A 21670-nucleotide genomic window follows, 5' to 3' on the forward strand; every position below is an offset into this window, starting at 1 on the left:
CATTTGGGCAACAGAAGTGGTGTTATTCCCCATTGGTTCTAACGTGGTAGCAACTCAGAAAGTTTATTAAAACGGTTTCTCAACATCAAAATGTCCCGTTGTTGCGTTTGGTTGCACTAATATAATATACTAATATACGTATATATGTATCTGGCAACTTTATTTTTGGCCATCTGCTAACGTCTTTTATCCACTCCACTATAGTACACGGATCTGGTAGCTGTGTTGAAAATGTTGATAAAGTCAATTTTTTAAAAATAACTTACTGTTTGTGTTGCTTCACTGTTGATTCTTACGATACTTCCGTTGCCTGAATGCGCGCGCATACGCTGCCACGTCATCATTGTGTACAAACAGTAAAAGGGTCTATACGGAAAGTTATTTAAGCTGCAGTTCATTGACTGGCCGCTAGAGGCTGGCTCCAAAAGGGAGTCAATTTCCATAGACCTCCATGTTAAAATGGCCAAATTTACAGTAGAAAATTATATGTTTAAAACCTGGTACAAAAAGTGTTTTTGGTCTGTATAGCTAATTTTGCCCTGCATGACAAATATGAGGGGGTTGAATTATTTTGTAACTCATCCGTTGAAATTATATTAAGCCTTAAAGTTCTGCATAATTAAGGGCGTGGCCACTTGAGTGACGGTTGAACAGCCACTGCTTTCACTAGAATCGAGCTAGGTGGGCGTGGTTTTAGCAACCAGCCACCTCAGATTCCCCCACATCCCGCCATTTTCGGGGCCAAGAAGGCGACGGCAGGCACCGCCTACTTTAAGCATCAAAAACGATCTTCCGGAAACCTATGGGTGACGTCACGGACACTACGTCCATCTTTTTTTACAGTATATGGTTCAAACCAATGTCTTTGTGTTGCTAGCACAATGCTCTATCAGTTGACTTATTGGCAACCATCAACATTAGATAAGTTAATAAATAAATACTAAAGTTTTTCTTTTTGTAAGCAATTTAAAAAAAAACATGGAATAAATTTAATTTCAAAGACAAAGTCAATGAGTCAAACATCTGAAACAGATATAGTTACACTTAAAAGTATTAAATCTCATAAAACTTGGTTGTCTGGTCACCTTACAATGACCCATTATAAAGCCTTTGTTAAAAAAAAAAGGATATGAATGCCCACTTGAAATATGTTGATAAATTGGACACTTTGATCATTAAAGGCTCCACTTTATAGACAATAGACAAGCAGGAAAAATATTACCATGTAATAAAGCAAAGGCAAGGAGGTTAATAGTCACAATAGTGGTTGTAGTCTGTAGGGCACAACTCTAAAAGCATTTAATGTGACCCTTATTCTTAAGAGCAACTTGAAAGGAATTTCAGTGTAATTAGGTTAGATCTTAAACATGATTTCTTATGTACCCATAAGGCTAAGTAACAGTAACAGAGAGTTGTGTCATGTGGCCATTATGAGGACAAATAGTGAGTGCATCAAATGTCTCTTTATTCCACAAAATGAAAATCACAAGTTCCCCTCTGCCCTGCTATTTAGAGGAAGTAAATATTCCAGAATGAGTTCTCCTAGGAATTCTCATACAGAGCTAACTAATGTCAATGCTATTTATTTATATCATATTTGCTATTGAGGATTTGGGGTCTGTAAAGCTCAATTCATTCTGTGGATTTTTTTTGTAGAAGTTATGAATGTTTTTTTGTGGTCCTCACAGGGTTCCATAAACTTATTTGGGTCATCGCACAATGTGGGTTTGTTTAAAAAAGTAACTTTGTATCCTGAGTCATAATACATTTTTAAGCTCTGGTCTCTGGTATCTAACCAGTACTGCAGTGTCATTCATATAGTCATGTATGTAAAAAGCACATTTTATTATACATCTCGAAAAATATACACTCACAAGATGTTGATGCATTTGGAGTTAAAACACAAATTTTTAGGTTTATTACCTAGCCTATTTGTCCATGTAAGGGCCACATGTTAAAATTTTGAAATCATGACGAAATCTCACAGAGCCTATTTCTCAATTAGGGGACCAGGGCCCACTATTAGATTATGACATGAAAATGATTTAAAAACAAAACATTTAAATAAACTAAAATGCAGTATATCCCTTGTTGTTTAGTTATTTCTATAACAAATAGACATATTTCTAGCTGTCAAGCTCTATAATTATTTATTGGGTACAAATAGTGTTTGGGTTTGTGTGTGGGGGCTTTTAAATATTTTGTGAACAATGTGAGGGGGACCTTATAAAGTCAAACAGGTTGAGATCCACTGTTCCAGACAAGAACATCACGCCAAATTCACAAATGAATCCTTGTAAAGAGACATTTACCACAACAAAGGAGCCGAGGCGTGGAGCCTCCCCTTTAAAACCGGGCACACCCCTTTAACCCACTATTGTCTACCCGAGCCTGGCAGGCGCTGTATGGTCGGTTTGTGGTTGTGTTGGAGATCTCGCTCGCTTGTCAATACCACACACAACCAATGCATTAATGCAAAGAGATGGGAATGTCGCAGTCATGTTTCCACGACGAACTGCTGTAGCGCTGCTCGCCCTGTGTGGATTCATAGCGGCTGCTGATGGTGAGTCGCGTGCTTGTGTCTGTCTGCGCGTGTGTGTGTATTGTATTTGATAGGCTGCTGGTTCGTGTGGAAAGAGACTGGCCCGGTTTTATCATGGCGCTGTGTCTGGGATTTGTGAACGACTTATTTGTAGCGTAAATAAACAGCTCTGCATTGTAGCGTTTATGTCGTACGTTCGATTCGTGCGCATTTTTTTGTGTGATTTGTCTGTTCGCAATGAACCGCGTGAGAGCGTTTGTTGTCATGAACTCAAAACAAACTCTCTAAGCATTCGTTGTTGTTAAATTCATTTGTAATCGTTTGCATTAATATTTGTATTATTCATGCGCGTGCTCAAGCCTGCGTTAAACAATTCACAACATGTTGGTCACACAGTTCAAGGTGAATTTAGGCATGTAAACTACGAGTACTTACCTATCCAAATGACCTCCATTTTTGCATTGAAGTATTAGGTATACAAACATAAACAGGGAATTTTCGTGTCTCAAATATAATATAATAAATTACACTCATTTACATAAAACAAGAAAAGCATAGTAAATAAAATATTGAAACTTTCATAAAGTTTTTTTATTAAACATGAAAGATCATACGACGTCCAGTATTTCACAGAACTGACGTCACAATGAATAATACGTACGTTGCACAAGCGACATTTATAAACACGAGACAGTTAAACACGCGTAGTTCAGTTCCTCGTGGCCAATATATCAAATGTGACGGACTTTATTTGTTATTGTTTAATATAATACATGTTGTACCCTTTATATTGTTGTGGTATACTTACTGAAGTCTCTTAACATGTGATTTTCTCCTTGTTAAAATCCGCCCTCATTGACCCCATTAATTGTGCCAAGCCATTAGGCTCAGGAAATGTTGCCAGTTTGGTAATAATGATCCATAAGAACGAAAGAATAACCCGGCTTTAGTTATTATATCAATTATTCACAAAGTCCATAGCTTCCTGAAGTTGTGTATTATAACTCAAGGCAAGTCTCAGTGTAGGATGGGAAGTTGGTCATTCAGCAGATTCAGATTGAAGTCAGATTCAGAGTCTGGTTCTTTGTAATGGAAATGTGGGCAATGAGCCCTATTCAGTGGCCTGTCATGGGAGTCTGCCTTTCTTTTGTATGGACAAACTGATGGTCGTTACATTCGCAGCACAAATAAACATGTCTGTGGTTGCATGGCACGCTGCAATAACAGTTTGTGCCTGGAAACGCTGGCAAGATTTTCTGGAAGGATTATGTCATCTCTACAAAACTGTGCGGTATTTGTGTTCAGATGATATTAGCATGTAAACAAAATATGCTTGTGTGAAACAGAGCAACCTTCTTGATGTGTGTTTATAGCTAGAATATTAATTGAGGCCAGGCCACTGGAATTTTTTTTAACATTCCACAATTTTAAAGGATAGTTCACACAAAAATAAAAAAAATCAATATTTAAAACCTATATATGAATCGTTCTTTATTTTGAGAAATACAAAGGAAGTCAATGGGGCCCCATGTTGTTTGGTTACCAACGTTCTTCAAATGTTCTATAGATAAAAGAAAGTCATACAGGTTTGGAATAACATGAAGGTAAGTAAGTGATAAAAGAGTTTTTATATTTAACTATCCCTTTAAAATATGAATGGTCTTGTTGCAAATACCAAATGCTTTTCAAGAAGGACCGTGGTAATGAATTTCAACACAGCAGGGGCCAGACTTCAGAAAATTAAGCAATCTGTGATCTTTAATGGGTGAGTCATCATTATCCACGAATCATCCTCTGTTCACAAAAAATGTGAAGTACAAAATGCTGCCAAATGTTCTTACAGAACTTGATAGGAACAGCAATGGACAGATCCCACCTGTAGTAAGTTTGACTGGGTCAGCCCAATGTCAGACTAGACAGTGAGTGGATTGTAGTGCAAGAGCTGTCAGTGATGGGTTTGCACAGCTGCCGGCAGTTGGATACAGACTATTGGAAATGGAGCAAATTGGAGTCTCCGGCAATGTTATGGTAATTATTCCATTGAGGCGGTGAAGCCGGGGAATCTGAAGCTATTCAGTGTCCCCGGGCCCTGCTTGTAGAGTAGCCTACTTGTTGTGTATTACTGATTAGTTTTCGCTGTGAGTCCGTTATCAGAGTTTTTGATAAACTGAGTGTGAGTGTTCTTCTAGATGTCGTGTGACGCTTCTCACAGGCCCGTGTGGGAAAACAACAGCAATGTGATATGGGCACCGTGAGCTCGGCAGACAGCCGTAAGGCAGGGTGCGTCTCTTTCATCATCTTTTATTCTTTCCCAGATTTTTCTTTTCCCTTCACACAGAGAAAACCAGAGCGTCGAACTTGCACTGATTCACAGCATTTCTGTTTCTCTATGTTAGGTGGAAAACACGCCAGGAATGTCACAATCACCCATTTAAACTTGTATTTTATGAGTGATTCACTCACTTACAAGAACTGATTGTTAATGTGTTCCAACTATCATTAACAATAAGAGAGGAAAAATGTGAACGTGTAAGTTATACCATAACTACTTGCACACGTCTGGCTTTTTATAGAAGCATTAGTTTACTAAATTTAAAATTTGTCATTATTTACTGAAACCTAAAGGGTTAAGCTTATTTCACCCAAAAATGAAAATTCTGTCTTTACTTGCCCTCATGCTATTCTAAAACTGTATACGTTTTTCTATTCAGTTGAATACAAAAGAAGATATTTTGATAAATGATCTTCAACTGCACAGTTGATGGGACACATTGAAGGAAAATGCAATATACTACGGAAGTCTATGGGTACGATCAACTGTGTGCTTACCATCATTTATCAAAATGTCTTTTGTTCAACAAAATTAAGAAACTTTTATACCCCATTCACACAGCACTTTGGTCCCAGAAAATTTCCATTAAATTGATGCTTCTGTGTGAACGCAAACACGTCCCGTAAATGTCCAGGGATCGCTTCCGTAAAGCGAACCTAGTAACATTGCGTAACATTCACAGAAAGCATTCTGTGTGAACAAGAGGCGTGCCGTAGTGAGGATGCACATGTCATTGCGACAAGAAGTTGTGGTTCAGTTCTTTGACACACTAATTTAAATGCAGATCAGCAGTCACGGCGGGATATAACGGCAAACTGGACTGAAGCAGAGATCAGGAAGCTCGTCACTATCCGTGCTGCATGACAGAACAGCGCATCACGAGCGTTTTTTCAAGAGAAATCACGGATAAATAGCAAACTTCAGACGTGTGTAAAAACTTTTAAAGTGCAGGACTTTAAATACGTCACGTGTCTTTCCAGGATTTGTTTTTTTACGGTGTGTGTGTGTAAATGCATTGGCATTGTCGGTGAGTAAATATGACAGAATTTTCATTTTTGGGTAATTTTTTTCTTTAAAACTTGTTGTTATTTATTCCAAACTTGAATGCTTTTTTATTTGGAATAGTAAAGAGAAAATATTCAAGAATTGTTGCCATACGACAAACAGTTCCAGTGGCTGTCAAGCTCCTAAAAGGCCAATAAAATATTATATAAGTATTTCAGAGGAATGTGGCTATATATTTTTGGGTGAGCTTTCCATTTAATAAAATCGATACAGCAACCACAAAGCTTTACACTTGTGTTATGAAAGCAGGCAAGAGCATGCATTTGAACCCCAGACCTGCAGTAGAGCTCCAGGTGTGGAGGTATGGAAATGAAAGGGAGCACATAAAGCCTTATTTTGCATGTGTGTGCTTGTATATAACATCAGAGCACCGAAAGATATGTGGGTTTATAATGTGTGTAATGGCGTGTGCCTGGGAAGGCTGGCTGGGGGTTGAGTCCACGGTCACGGCAGACTGAGGTTGGTGTCTGCTTCATTAATGACCTTGCTAATAACCTGAACGGCCCATTACATGGAAGGACAGACCTTTTCCTGGCCTGCTTGTTGAAAAATATTACATTTAACTGAAAGGATTTGTAGTTTCAAAGATTATTATCTTGCATCCTTCCTTCTGCTTTGCTGAAAACGGGTCATGAGTCATGACTCTTGATCGTAAACTTAAGCTTTTAAAGATAAAGTTCGCTAAAAAGTTAACAGGGGCGTTATTTACTCAATGTGTGTATTCCTTAAAAATCTATGTTTCATAGGAAAAAATACAAGCTTTCAGCTTTGAAATGACGATATGATGAAATTTTTGGGGGGGTGTACTAAACCATTATTTAATTTTTAATACTATCAGTATCTAGTATGATTCTCTTCATCATGTGATTTATTCGTCCCAGACAGTAGTATTATTTTGCAGTATTAGGGGGTTTCAGACTGCTGTCTCTTTGTAAGAGAAAAGCATTTAGGTTTCTGGGGGAAAAGAGATTTCAGACTCCTGACCAGATGAGTAATTTGACCATGAGGGTGCCAAAGAAGCTCCCCTTCCCTTCACATCATTGATTTTGTGAGTGGGTGAGCGTGTAACTCTGTGTGTTTTAGAGTGCACGTCTGTGTGTGTGTTTGTGTGTATATGTGTGTGTGCACGCTGTCTGGTGGCGTCTGCATGTCTTAATCAGCTCCCTGTCTGGGTGCTCTGTGGATCCCGTTTCAACCCTATGCATCTTGGGTAACTGCACTCTCTGTCTGCCCGCTCTCAGTAGCCCCTGGCATCCTGCTCTCCTGAGCGACTGAGGATGATAGGCTTTCATTATCTACAGGAGGTTAAGAAAGAGCTAATGCCTGCAAGGAGATGAGCACATTGCCATCCATTTGTAATAGATTTGATTTTGTCACAGGGGCAATATTTGCTTCCAAGCTTTTAAACCACACGGTCTTGTTTTTGACCCCGACTTGGAAGTTCACACTTTGCGGATACTCGAGGAGCCATTTACAAGACATCATTTTGCACAACTAAAAATGGAAACCTTTTCATTTTGGCTGTTTATTTACACAACATCGGTGTTTGGGGGCATGAAAATGCAAACTTTTGAGTTTTTTAAAAACAATACAGTTAGCACCTCTTTGTAGTGATAGTGTGAAATGGTGGGAAAATTCCAATCAGAAGTGATCATACCTATGCCCTATTCCCTTTGAAGATCAGAACCGTTGGGGGCGGTTTCCTGGACAGGGCTTATCCTGCATGATTGATCTACCTTAACTCTTTCCATGCCAGCGTTTTATTTATTTTTTAAATGTTGCAAGTCAACGCCAGCATTTTTAATGATTTTCACAAAAGTTTAATGTTTTCCAGAAATATATATACATACATTATATCAAATGAAAGAACATACCCGCTGCTTTCAAAGAAAAGAATAAAAGATTTCAAGTTTTACGTTTTAAGCATCCTTCAAATTTGGACGGCCTTACTAGCCTTAAAGGGTTAGTTCACCCAAAAATGAAAATAATGTCATTAATGACTCGCCCTCATGTCGTTCCAAACTTGTAAGACCTTCGGAACACAGTTTAAGATGTTTTATATTTAGTCCGAGAGCTTTAAGTAGCGCTGGTGTTGACGCAATCGGTCTTAGAATACATCCTTAGAAGGTCGCAGCCTTTGAATTTGGACACAGCTTTTTTGTGACATCGTCAACGCCTGGCATGCATAATACAGTTTTTATTCGTTTTCGCGTACCTATGTGCCGTAAAAAATACGTAAAAACATTTCTATTTTTAGTTTATCGTTGTTGTGCAAACGTACTCTTAATCACAATACCAGTGATGTGAAGCTGCTTGCGGCTTCATCATTGATTAAATCTCCCATGAGCCTAACTCTCATCAACAGAGCACACTCTTAATGGCAACGATTTCATTCAGGTCTTCCCGCACTGGTTTTCATTTCCTGTCTGAACAAGAATGGAATGATAGGAAGTTGTCCTTAAATGAATTCCCCATTTTGCCAGGTTAAGCCAAGTCTAGACTAGGTTTTAAGGTCTGTCCAATCTAGTATCTTGGCCAAAATCCTAATCGCAGCTGGGGGCTCTGTAAGTGCCCCCCCTTGACCCCACATCCCTCTGTTGCCTCTTTATGTTCTGTCCTTGCGTATCTGTTACACCAGCAGCTCTTAAAAGCATGTCAGGGGAGTCCCTTACCCCCTGAAAGCATAAAGGTAACCTCCCCCATTCCCCACCACACAACCCACTCCTATCTTTTGTCCACACACAGCCCGCCCAATCCCTCCTCATGTCCCTCTAATCTCCACACAAAGAGCCAGTGTAAGGCCACCAATTATGCGTGTACAAGACCTCGTCTGGCCCAGGCCGCTAGTGCTTCCTCACTGCAGGTTTGGAGCCGTGCACAGCGAGGAGTTTTGTTTTTAAATATGGTTTGTTTAAGTTTCACAGGAATATGAATGTTAAGAATGTGAATGTCAAGTGATTTAGTATGTAAAAATGATTGGATGGTAAATTAAGGCATTCCTGTTATATACTAAATCAACCTTTGTCTTCAGATATACTCTGATTTAAAACCTAGCAGTCTATGGAAGTAGCATTTGTAATGCAAAACATATTTTACAGTTTACTTTGTTTTTTTTTATGTAAAACGTTTCAGTTTTTACTATAACGTTGTTGTGTAAATAGCAATGAACAATACTTCAAAAACATTTATTATTGTTAGCTATATTAATTTCAGCATTTACTAATACATTTTATTACACAACTTGTTGGAATGCTTAATTATGATTGGCCAGTCGCGGCATTTGCAGGTTTGTTATTCCTATATACACCTAGCGGGCATGATGTGGCAGAATTGACAATAAAAGCAGGCTTTGACAATGGCGTTCCTAATATGACAAAGTGTTTTGATTAATGCCATTAATGTTTTTTTTGTTTTAATTGGTGTGTACAACTGTTCAACTAAATGAATATTAAATGGCAAAAATGAATGCATATTTATACATCGATTTAATAGATTTTATAGAATTTTGAAAAAAAAAACTTGTTATGGATTTTAATTTTTTTTGTTTTTATAACCTAAAGATGCTATTTGTAACAGAAAATAATGGTTTTCATCTTGTCACTTTCTTGGTATAGAAAACACGTTTTTACCGAAATTTGTCAATGGATTTATTGCGTTTTGGAACCAAACTCTTCATATGTAAATGTTTCTTAAATACATGAATGTGCGTGTGCGTGCGTGCGTGCGTGCGTGCGTGTGTATATTTATTTATATATACATAATAATTACACACAGCACACACTCATATATTATGCAAAAAATCTCTTATTTTGTATGCGATTAATCTTTGCCCAGCACTAATTATTAAATATTAAAAAAACTATATTACTCATTGTTAGTTCATGCTAGCTACTAATGTTAACAAATACAACATCATTGTAAATAAACATGAGTGAAATTGATATTTTTAGATTGTCAACATGTATAAGCCAAACTTTATTATTGGCATCAGTTGTGAGTCATTTTGCTGCCTATATAAAGTTTCACGATGGAGAGGATTCTGTCTGAAAAGGAGGCTGTCTAGGTTTTAAGAAAAAATAAGCTATAGTATCCTATGACAGCGCAGTGTATTGTCAGCATAAATAGTTGGCATGTTGAAATGTTTGCCATGACCCTGTTCACAACACTGGGAGGAAATGTCGCGTCGAGATAAGTTTCACTGACATGAAATGTGTATGTGCAGGCACATAATGGTTGACCTGAAAAGGGTTTGTGTTTCGTTGCTTAGCTAATGGGTCGAGTTACTTTTTACGTTCAAAACGTACTTGACACACAAAGGCATTTAAGTGGCGCACGATTGTGATAGTGAAGTCTTTATTGTTCGATGGCGACACGACTGTTAAGTATGCTTATCCTGTTTGTAATTAATGTAATATCTTTCTTGTGTTCTCTCAGACTCTTACAGAAAGAGCCAATTACGGTCATTTTATTTGCCTCCCAGAGTGTCTGCGGGTGATTCAGTGATATTGCGTGTGCTCCATTAGTGGCTTATGGCACCGCGTCTTTTCTCCCGTTATCAGGGCCTGGTCACCTCGACGCAATCTGCAGGAAATTCCTCTAGCATGTGAACTTCACTTGGATTGGATCTGATCCACTAATGGTTACTGGCAGTGCACTTTAGTGTGTGTTTAAGATCACAGCCTTTATAAGATATATATATAAAGAGTACACAAACACACTCGCACACTGACACGCACACACACCACGAATAGCAAAGTTGACACTTGTTCAAAGAGGTGTGGTTCATGTCAGGAGTTTTGCAATAAACCTGCATGTGAAAAACATTGAGAGGAAGTGTAGTGAGTCAGATCAATTGTGCGTTAGTGGAATAATGTGTGTGTATGGGAGAGATGAGTGACAACAGGGGTAAATGCTAAAAGCAGGATCTGCTCATAAAGGCCACAAGACCGTACTGTTGGAAAAAGCAATGAAATAAGATCGGATTAAAATAAAAAGCAAGCCTGTTTGTGCGTTGGTGGGCTCTGTCGTGATCAACTATTAAGCATCTGAAGTCCGGTTATTTTAAAACCAATGCAATTTGTTTTAAGTGGCCTGGCATTGTTTGCAGTTCAGCATTGGGCTGATAAACCCGAGGGCGCCAGTAAAGTGTGACAGCCAGTCAGTCTTCATGTTTCGACCTCGGTCACCCGTCTCTGCGTCCCGGCAGTATCCCGATTTTCATCCGAGTTTGTCCCGACCTGCTGAAGACAGAGACACAAAAATACACAATGGCGATGATGCTTTTAAAATAGCTCCAAAATGCAATGCAGTTTTCTGTCTTGGTGTCTGAGTATTCACAAGATTGATGATATCATTTATTTCTGCCTGCAGGGTTCCGAGATTATAATGTAGGCAATATGAAATTCCAAAATGTGTTTCCTTTTTTGGAACATTTGGATATATCATTTATATTTATGCATTTGGCAGATGCTTTTATCCAAAGCGACTTTTTTTACATCATACATACATTCAAACCTATGACCTTTACGCTACTAATTTGAACTACATAAATGCATATAAAAACAATGGCATGCTGTTGAAACTCATGCACATACAATATCAAAATAGCATGCATTATCCTCTATCATACATTGTACCACGGTACTGTTGCAAGTGACAACATTCAATCAACTATGGTATGATTCACGATTTTACATTTTCTGTAGGTGTGTATAAGTACATGTTAAAGATATGCACAAGGTAAATCAATACCCCAAAGTGATGATGATGCAAGTTATCGTCTCCAACGTAAATCTCTTCTCTTGGACTACAACAAAAACACGGATTGTAGGCAACAGTTAACTTCCTGGCATTGGTGATGTAGACAAGACCGACATTATCATAATTCCTCCCGCTTCGGACTTACAACCTGTAACTTAACTCCTGTTAGCATTGCATTGTGAGCGAATCTTTAAACATGGTAAGGAGCATCACGTTTCTGGCTGATGTCAGAGGTATTCAGGCCAATCACAACGTATGGATTAGTTGGCTAATAAGGCACACAGCGCTTTTCTTTTTATTAATTTTTTTTATTATTGATTTTCTTTTATATATTACAAAATGTACCAGTACATAATTACATGCATAAGTAAATAAATATACCATTTACAAAATAACACAAACAAAAGTGAGTATCACACAGTGCTTTTCAAATACATGGGTTTTGTACCAAATCAGTGCATTTCAGGATGACAGTGAAATCTGTAGTTATAAAAATGTACGGTATGTACGGTAATGTTTTTTTAACCATAAATACTAATAAAACATCCATGATCCCAATGAGTGGCTCTTGTTTGTCACAGATATTAAAGGTACTGCAGTAGAGGTCCAGATCAGTCAATCCTATGCCAGCTTTTGCCGTACACAGTCTGTTTGGGTTCATCTGCAGTGCTGGATTCAGTTTCATGTTACGCAGTTTAGTAGCAAACTAGATTCAGCATGCAGTATATTTGCTTGAGTTAACTTAGTGGGTCCCTTTCTGCATGTTGAGCCTTGTTTGCCCCCTGGTGGTTGTTTCAGACTACTACACTTACATCCTCTGCATTTGGCAAATGCTTTTATCCAGAATAATTTACAGTGCATTTTATGGTACCTATTTTGTACTGGTAACTGAACCCATGATCTTCACAAAAACATTTGTATTTTATATAAGTCAATAACAGTTATATTTTAATCTCTCTCTATCTCTCACCAGCTCTCAAGTGTAACTGCACCTCTTGTGAGAAGACCGGTTATGTGTGCGAGACCGATGGGGCCTGCATGGCCTCCACGTCCTACATTAACGGTCAGGAAGAGCAGCAGGTGCGAATCTGTATCCCTCATGACAGCCTGGTACCGCCAGGGCAGCCCATCTACTGCCTGAGTGCCAAGGGACTGGTCAATACACACTGCTGTTACAAAGATTTCTGCAACAGCATTAACCTTCAAGTTCCAAATGGTAGGAGTTAAAAAATGTATCTTGTGTGGCTTGTTTCTGTAGCTTTGTGTACCCAGAGCTGGCATTTCATTCTGTAACTTGCATCTACAGATAGTTTTTTAAGACAGGTCACCACTTCTAAACGTAATATTGTGTGACCCTGCCTGTGAAATCCAGGCTAAAGTCTCTAATCAATGAGATTAGGGTTTGATTTCACATCATAATGATTTCACAGAATGTTCTTTACATTATGTAGGATGACTTAATGTAGAAAACAGTAAATCAGTAAAATGACTTTAGCTGGGTTTTTAAAGGCAGGGTCACGTGTCTGTCACATGTGAGCCAATCGCAAGACAATACCTTTGTATTTGTATACCTTTAGGTTGTAAGTTGCTTTGGACACAAGTAGGTGATTCTCGCGATATTAGACTTATGAGGTGTCATGAAACATTTTGATAAAGAAAGTAAATGCCAAGTAAGAGTATCAAAATAAGAAGCATACAGTTACAAACATCTCTTCATGTACTGTTTTGCACATGATTTCAAATGACATCATACAAACCAATTTTGTTGTTTTTTTACACATTTAAGGGGAAATTTTTCATTATCGCAACATGTCAATGGATTTGGGTTCTTTGACATGGAAATATTTATAATTAAAAAATCTAAAAAATTAAAAGCTTCAGTGCATGTTATACTATAAACATATACAGTAAAGAAACATGTGGTATTTGGTGATCATTGGTAAATGTAGAGACAATAATAAGGAATATAAATGCGTCGAAGACCAATTTTTTCATCCTCTGCAACAATTTTCAATTGTTTAAGCCCTCAAGGAACTAACTTTAAAAAAAATTGTTGGAAGGGACATAATTGACTGTGAAACTCAAGATGGCTAACAGATAAGCAGTTCTTATTTTTTCTCTCCAGATAAAAGTTGAAATTTTGTTTGTCATAGTACCTAGACAACTTTTTAGTTCTCATTACCGAAACATGAGTTTGTAAATCCATATATTTAATGTAATGTCATGTTGCGGTAATGATAATTTTTGATAAATAAATAATTCTAAAGTTTTTTTTTTAAATCCTCTAAAAATAATGGTTAAAGTAAGTTCAGACCTTAATCTTATATGTGCATAAAAATTGGCTTCAAGGGCTTTTAAAAAAATCTGATGCTGGACACCTTCTAAGTCTGGATTTCGTGAGTTTCACCCAAGTGTCTGCTAAATGCCTAAATGTAAATGTGACTCCTCTCTCAGGGATTTCTGAAGAAAGGAACTGGTCGGGCTCAGGTAGCAACTGGGGTCCGGTAGAGCTGGTGGCTGTGATTGCTGGGCCGGTCTTCTTGTTTTGCCTTCTGCTCATTGTGGGAGTGCTGATTTACCAGCACCACCAGCGGAACTACAACCACCGGCAGAGACTCGATGTTGAAGATCCATCCTGCGATCATCTTTATTTGGCCAAAGACAAGACCTTACAGGATCTAATCTTTGATCTGTCCACCTCGGGTTCAGGCTCTGGTAGGTCACTTTTACTCGCATGAAAAGCAAGTGGTTTGCACATGAACGGTTTTGCTGACGTGTTGTTTGCAACAGGTCTGCCGCTGTTTGTTCAGCGGACGGTCGCCAGGACAATCGTACTGCAGGAGATTATAGGTAAAGGCCGCTTCGGGGAGGTTTGGAGAGGGAGATGGAGAGGAGGAGATGTGGCTGTTAAGATCTTCTCATCCAGAGAGGAGCGCTCCTGGTTCCGCGAGGCTGAGATTTACCAGACCATAATGCTACGTCATGAAAACATCTTGGGCTTTATTGCTGCTGATAATAAAGGTATGATGTGTCTGTAAACGTTGGTCCATGTGTGACCCTGCCTGTGAAATCTAATTATAAGTTTATGAGCATCAAAGTCATTGATTTCAATTTTTGACATGACCTTACTAAGTCAATACTAAAGATATCAAGGTTCTATTTTCACAGAATGTTCTTTACATGATTTTGTGTAGAAAGAGTCACAGAGACTGGATCACAAATAAAATGTAGAGTTTTAAAAGATGAATAAAAACCATACTTTAATCTTTTTGCTCACAATTTTTCTCTGTTTTTCTTAGACAATGGCACATGGACACAACTGTGGCTGGTCTCAGACTACCATGAACACGGCTCATTATTTGACTATCTCAACCACTACTCTGTCACAATCGAGGGTATGATCAAGTTATCACTCTCGGCAGCCAGTGGACTGGCACATCTGCACATGGAGATCTTGGGTACACAGGGTAAATATAAATAAATGTTGACTCAACATCCTGTACATTGTAGGAATCCTGTACTCACAAAACTAAATGGAAGACTAAATCTTGACTGTCACCTCCCACAGGAAAACCAGGAATTGCACATCGTGACCTCAAATCTAAAAACATCTTGGTGAAAAAGAATGGTACTTGTGCCATAGCGGACCTGGGGCTCGCTGTACGTCACGAGTCCATCACTGATACTATTGATATCGCTCCCAATCAGAGGGTTGGCACTAAAAGGTACCTTTTCTTTTTTTAAATATTACACTCCATGACATTATAAACCTTATGTATAAATATTTTGGAGTTTAGATTAAAGGGACACTACACTTTTTTTTTTTTTAAATATGCTGATTTTCCAGCTCCCCTAGAGTTAAACATTTGATTTTTACCGTTTTGGAATTTATTAAGCCGATCTCCGAGTCTGGCGGTACCACTTTTAGCATAGCTTAGCATAATCTATTGAATCTGATTGGACCATTAGCATCGCACTAAAAAATAACCAAAGAGTTTCGATATTTTTCCTTCGATATTTAAAACTTGACTCTTCTGTAGTTACATCATGTACTAAGACCAACAGAAAATTAAAAGTTGCTATTTTCTAGGCAGATATGGCTAGGAACTATACTCTCATTCTGGCGTAATAATCAAGAATTTGCTGCCATACCATGGTTGCAGCAGGCACAATGATATTACGCAGCACCTGAAAGTAGTCCCCTTGGTAACTTTCAATAGCAGGGTACTATTTAAGGCCATTACAAACCTAACTTACAAAAACAATACTTGCAAAATGTAAAATGTTTTATTTAAGGCACCTAAACATGCATTTTAGTCTGGACCTGTTTGAGGAAACCACCACATTGCCCCACAATTCTTCAGTTTAATGATGTTTTATGCAATTTTATATGCATTTGCACAGTTTAAGTAACATGAGTTTTATTTTCCTTTCAGATACATGGCTCCAGAGGTACTAGATGAAACGATCAACATGAAACATTTTGATTCTTTTAAGTGTGCTGATATCTATGCTTTGGGACTGGTATACTGGGAGATTGCACGACGGTGTAATGCTGGAGGTAAGGAAAACTTCTTTCACCCAGTGTTTCCCATTGACCTCAGCTTAATTCTTTAATTTCCTTTATGCAAAATGACTAAGAAATTAGCATTTAAAGGGACACTTCACTTTTTTTGAAAATATGCTCATTTTCCAGCTTCCGTAGAGTTAAACATTTGATTTTTACCGTCTTGGAATCCATTCAGCTGATCTCTGGGTCTGGTGCTACCACTTTTAGCATAGCTTAGCATAATCCATTGAATCTGATTAGACCATTAGCATCACGCTAAAAAAATAACCAAATTGTTTGGATATTTTTCCTATTTAAAACTTGACTCTTCTGTAGTTACATTGTGTACTAAGATCAACAGAAAATTTAAAGTTTCGATTTTCTAGGCAGATATGGCTAGGAACTATACTCTCATTCTGGCGTAATAATCAAGGACTTTGCTGCTGTAACATGGCTGCAGCAGGCGTAGTGATATTACGCACAGCCCGAAAATAGTCCCCTGTCATTGAAAGTTACTAAAGTTCCTATTTTCCACCGCTGTGTAATATGGCGCCTCCTGCAGCCATGTTACAGCAGCAAAGTCCTTGATTAGCATATTTAAAAAAAAAGTGGAGTGTCCCTTTAAGTATTAAACCCAGACTTGAAACATCAGGATTTACATTGAATGTTTTTATAACAGGCATCCATGAAGATTACCAGCTTCCATACTATGATCTGGTGCCGTCCGACCCCTCCATAGAGGAGATGAGGAAGGTGGTGTGTGACCAGAGACTACGGCCAAATGTGCCAAACTGGTGGCAAAGCTATGAGGTAAAAAACAATAAGACATGTTAAATGACCAATCACAGTTTATTCAGTTTTTATTCCACATTGAGGTTTAAAACTTTATGATGTATCGATTTCTTGGTCCTAAAATTCAAAATTAATTTTTGTGCATTGGACTTATCTGTGTCTTTATATCTGTGACATTTTTTTTTCTTGTATATAATTTTTCCCCTAGACGTTTAGAGGCATTTAAATCTGAAATCGATTATAATAAACCAAAACAAGAAAAAATACAAATAATGGCACAGACACTTTCGAGTTTCAAAAGCTCTTGCTGATTTTGTATGCATCAGACGGTCTGTGGGCGTGCTGTCTGAGACCGAGACTATTAAATCTGATTATACAGCTTTAATTGAATTCACTTGTTATTTTCACAAGCATACTTTTCTTTTTATTATGATACAGTGTGATAAAGCTTGAAAAAAGTCATTTTTAATTCGGGTGTGCTCGACTCTGCAGGCACTGAGAGTTATGGGAAAGATCATGCGGGAGTGTTGGTATGCCAACGGGGCCGCCCGGCTTACCGCTCTGCGGATCAAGAAGACGCTCTCTCAACTCAGCATCCAGGAAGACGTTAAGATCTGAAACAGACGGGATGCTGCACGTCCCTGTAAAGACGCACAAGCGCATATTAAAGACGTTAGCGGAAAGAAACCTGCCAGTTTTATCTCTCTCTTTTTTTATCCTTTTAATGTTGTGATGAGGCCTACCTCACCATCTCAAATGAAACTACTGAGCATCGGTCGATCCCAACACTTTTCCGGAAGTATAAACAGCCTATTGTGATGAGCCTCCAACTTCCCTCCACGGACCTATTGTTATTTCTTTTGGCAGGAATGACAGATAAGCTGCGACCAAGAATTTAGTTTTTCAAGAACTTAATGTCACCACTTCGATGATTCATCCAAAACGGACGTTGCTATGTGACTTTGAATTTAGTTTTGTCCATCCCTCATTCACTTATATACGGTATGTCATATTACAACATAAATATACATATATAAATATATATACATAGTGCTATACTGCTGTTGTAAGAATGTGAAAAATGTGGATAACACTGTTTTGTCCTGCTAAGACTTTCAATACATGTAAAAATCTAAGTGTAGCAAAGCAAGGAAGGACTACGTGAATGTCAAGTGAAAATAGGCATTGCAGCATTTCGTTTTTTGTGGAAGACATGAATTTAAACTACTTGCTCCTGACAGATCATCAGTAAAAATCTGCTCATTCATCTTTTTTGCTGAAGTCAATGTGCAACTCTCAGCGTGTGATGCAATGTTCACAGGAAATGAGCGTATGTGTGAGTTTTATTGAATTATTATTTTTTAAGTCCACGTAATTGCGGTGTGCGTTGTGCAACCATTTCTAGCTCACGTTTACTCGTAACTGACAATCTTTCTGATCTAGCTCCATTATCTCAGACCAGTGCTGTCAGTACAGAGGAAATAAATGAGTGGTTTTGGTAAGAAAAAATACTTGTATTCCAAACTGCTTTATATCGGAAAGTTGACATGCTAAACTTCACTACTGTTTAATGTTTGCTATCATTGTCCATTAGGGATGTAGTAGTTAGTACCACTTCAGAGAAAACGTTATCTCTGTAATGCCCGTATTTTACACGTATTGCTCTGCTTTGCTGTGCATTGAAGACTTATTCAGTTAAAGCAACACTATGTAGTTTCCATGTAAAAATGACTTACAGCTCCCCCATGTGGTTGAAAAGCGCAACAGTGCCTGGTATCATACACATTTTTCTGCAGGCAGGGGGAGGGGCGGGGCTGTGTGCTCTATCCTCCACCCCCACTTTTAGAGTGTGCTTGTAGCAGCTAGGAGGCTGCTCAGGTTTCAGCAACAGTCAGTTTGTCCAGTTAAAAGTTGTTCCATCACTGAAATAATTTTAGAGACATTATTTAAAGGTATAAAAACTACATAGTGTTGCTTTAAATTTCAGTGTACTACTGATCATTTATTCATGCAACTTCGTGTTTGTTGTTTAACACATAATGCCACTTTACTGTTCCCTCCTCTGTCAGGCTGGTGTGCGCATGTGTCTTGCTTACTGTTAGTTATCCTAGGTAAAAGTATACTTACAAACCCAGCAAGTAGGTGGCACTTTGGCCACAGAGCATAAGGGTCCCTGATAAAGGTGGGTTTCCCTTATGAATATGGCAATAGATGCTGGAATGGGAAGGGATGGTTCCCCCAAAATGAAAATTCTGTCACCTCACCCACATGTTGTTACAAACCTATATGAATTAAATTTTTCTGATGTACGCGAAGAAAGATATTTTAAGGAATGTTTGTAATCAAACCAATCATGAGTTCCATTCACTTCCATAGTAGGATAAATAATACTACCGAAGAAAATGGGGCTCACGAACGGTTTGGTTACCAACATTCCTCAAAATATCTTCCCCTGTGTTCATCAAAACAGAAATTTATACAGGTTTGTAGCAACATGAGGGTGAGTAAATGATGAGAGAATTTTTTTATTTTTGGGTGAACTATCCCTTTAAGAATAAATAAACAAGTACATTTGAAATACATTTTGTAAAAGTTATACACTACAAATATACTAATTAAAGTATAGTCCTACTTCAGTGCACTTGAAAAAATTGGGTAACACGTTATTTCGATAGTCCACTTTAGACATTTTACTATTAAATAAGTAACTTTGCAACTACATATCAACTACCAATCTTTAGAGAATTAGTAGACTGTCTGCTTAATATCTACCAACACTTTATTGTGATGATATCTCAACAGACATTCAACTGACTATAAGTATCTTTTCAGGTGCATGTCAACTTATTCCACTAACCCAAACCTCTTCCCTAACCCAAACGCTTACAGTCTACTAATACTCTAATGACAGTTAGTTGACGTATAGTTGCAAATTATTGAAAGGTAGTTGGCATGTAGTTATTTATAGTTAGTAAAATGTCTAAAGTGGACTATCAAAATAAAGTGTAACCAAAAATTGTATACTAAATACCAGTAATACTTCAATTGATTTTCCGTGTATTAAAATAATTAAAATAGCACAGTTGAGTACACTTAAATAAGTTTATCTTAAAAAGTACTAAAGGCTAATTTGTTGTATATTAAGTACTAAACTATTGTTTGAAATAGTACATTTACTAGGTTTACCTAAAGTGTATTTTAACATCTTTTTTACCTGGGATAGCCAGAAAGCATATTTTCTGCCTATAAACTGGACTGTAAAGGCAGGGTGCATGATCTCTGAAAGCCAATGTTGACATTTTAAATCACCTCGACAAACACGCACCTTCCCCAATAGATCTGTACCTTCCTTTGATAGACCCGCCCCACACATACACAACCCAGGCAGTAGGCTTGTTTGACTTCATGTGGTGCTGCTAGAACCGACAGGCGGATGCCGCTAGACAAAATAATTTCTCAAATCATTCTCGCGGTACTTTCAACCGGGTGTCGGTTCGTGCAGCGCCGCATGAAGTCAAGCCTAATGATGTCAGATAGTAGACGTGCCCCTTAATGCTGATTGGCTACAAGTGAGTTTTGGTACTTGGCCCAACTTTTTTTTTATCATGCACCCCACCTTTAAGGAATATCAACTGAATTGTATAACAGATGACATTAGAATTTGAAATTAAGGGTCTGTATTGGCTTAATTTCATTCAAGGGGGTCTTCTGTTTCAAAATGAAAGGCTGAATAGAGCAGTGGTTCCCAAATCCAGTCCTCGGGACCCCTCTCCCAGCATGTTTTAAATGTCTCCTTATATGAAACACCTGATTCCACTCATCAGGCTAGGCTTGAAGGAGCCTGATGAGTGGAATCAGGTGTTTCATATAAGGAGACATCTAAAACATGCTGGGAGGGGGGTCCCAAGGACTGGATTTGGGAACCACTGGAATAGAGCAAGGGTCCTATGTGTATTGTGTATTATATGTAGCTGAATCTATTGCAGTCCATTTCCCATTGTCCGGTGCGCATTTTATATTGCTAAGGTCATATCCCCTGAATCTGCTTTTTGTGGGACAAGTGTATGTCGGACGAGAGTAACATGATTCATTGAACTGTAATTTACACTTGAATTGAGAATGCCTAATACTAATAATTATGACTGAACCTTGTTTTAACATGGTGCTGTACATCATACACTGGGAATTCTGTCCGTAGAGATTGTAAATACAGAGAAATACATCAGCTAGTTGTTTAATCATTATTTATATTGTGCTTGCTTTTTCCAAAAAGTGAATTTTACAATTGTGTGTAAAAAATATGTACTCATACTTTTGGTATAGACTGAGAGAAAGACAATTTTTGGCATCATTTTGAATGGTAGTTTTGTGAGGGACAGAGTTCGAATTCCCCTAAACTTTGTCTATGTTAGAAATGAGTTTAGGCTTTCAATGAGACTGCAAATGAGTTCCTGACCCTGTGGTTCAAGGTGTAAATTGAAATATGTTGAAAACAAATTTACTTGTGGATTAGTCAATATGATGTACATAAATGGTATACACAGTAATAAATACTTTTTCCTATTTCAGTTTCATTGAATCTTTGCTAACTGTTAATTAATGAAAACAAAGCTTAACCTCTATATTAACA

At 38.0% G+C, this 21670-nt stretch overlaps 1 protein-coding gene across 1 annotated transcript; it reads left to right on the forward strand.

The window, feature by feature from the left end:
* The first annotated feature begins 2370 nt into the window (after positions 1-2370).
* Positions 2371-21608, forward strand: acvr1ba (activin A receptor type 1Ba). Its single transcript, XM_065285627.1, has 10 exons — positions 2371-2563; positions 12673-12915; positions 14154-14414; positions 14490-14720; positions 14999-15166; positions 15268-15424; positions 16136-16260; positions 16928-17058; positions 17533-20778; positions 20937-21608. The coding sequence occupies exons 1-9, from the start codon at positions 2473-2475 to the stop codon at positions 17656-17658; spliced, it is 1533 nt and encodes a 510-aa protein (XP_065141699.1). The 5' UTR covers positions 2371-2472; the 3' UTR covers positions 17659-20778; positions 20937-21608.
* Positions 21609-21670: the final 62 nt, after the last annotated feature.

This window comes from Paramisgurnus dabryanus, chromosome 21, assembly GCF_030506205.2.
Source record: "Paramisgurnus dabryanus chromosome 21, PD_genome_1.1, whole genome shotgun sequence".
Classification (NCBI taxonomy): domain Eukaryota; kingdom Metazoa; phylum Chordata; class Actinopteri; order Cypriniformes; family Cobitidae; genus Paramisgurnus; species Paramisgurnus dabryanus.

Coding starts and splice junctions, on each gene's coding strand:
- acvr1ba (XM_065285627.1), top strand. CDS start 2,473: ATGCAAAGAGATGGGAATGTCGCAGTCATGTTTCCACGACGAACTGCT. Junction 12,916..14,153: donor TAACCTTCAAGTTCCAAATG/GTAGGAGTTAAA, acceptor CTCCTCTCTCAG/GGATTTCTGAAGAAAGGAAC. Junction 14,721..14,998: donor TATTGCTGCTGATAATAAAG/GTATGATGTGTC, acceptor TGTTTTTCTTAG/ACAATGGCACATGGACACAA.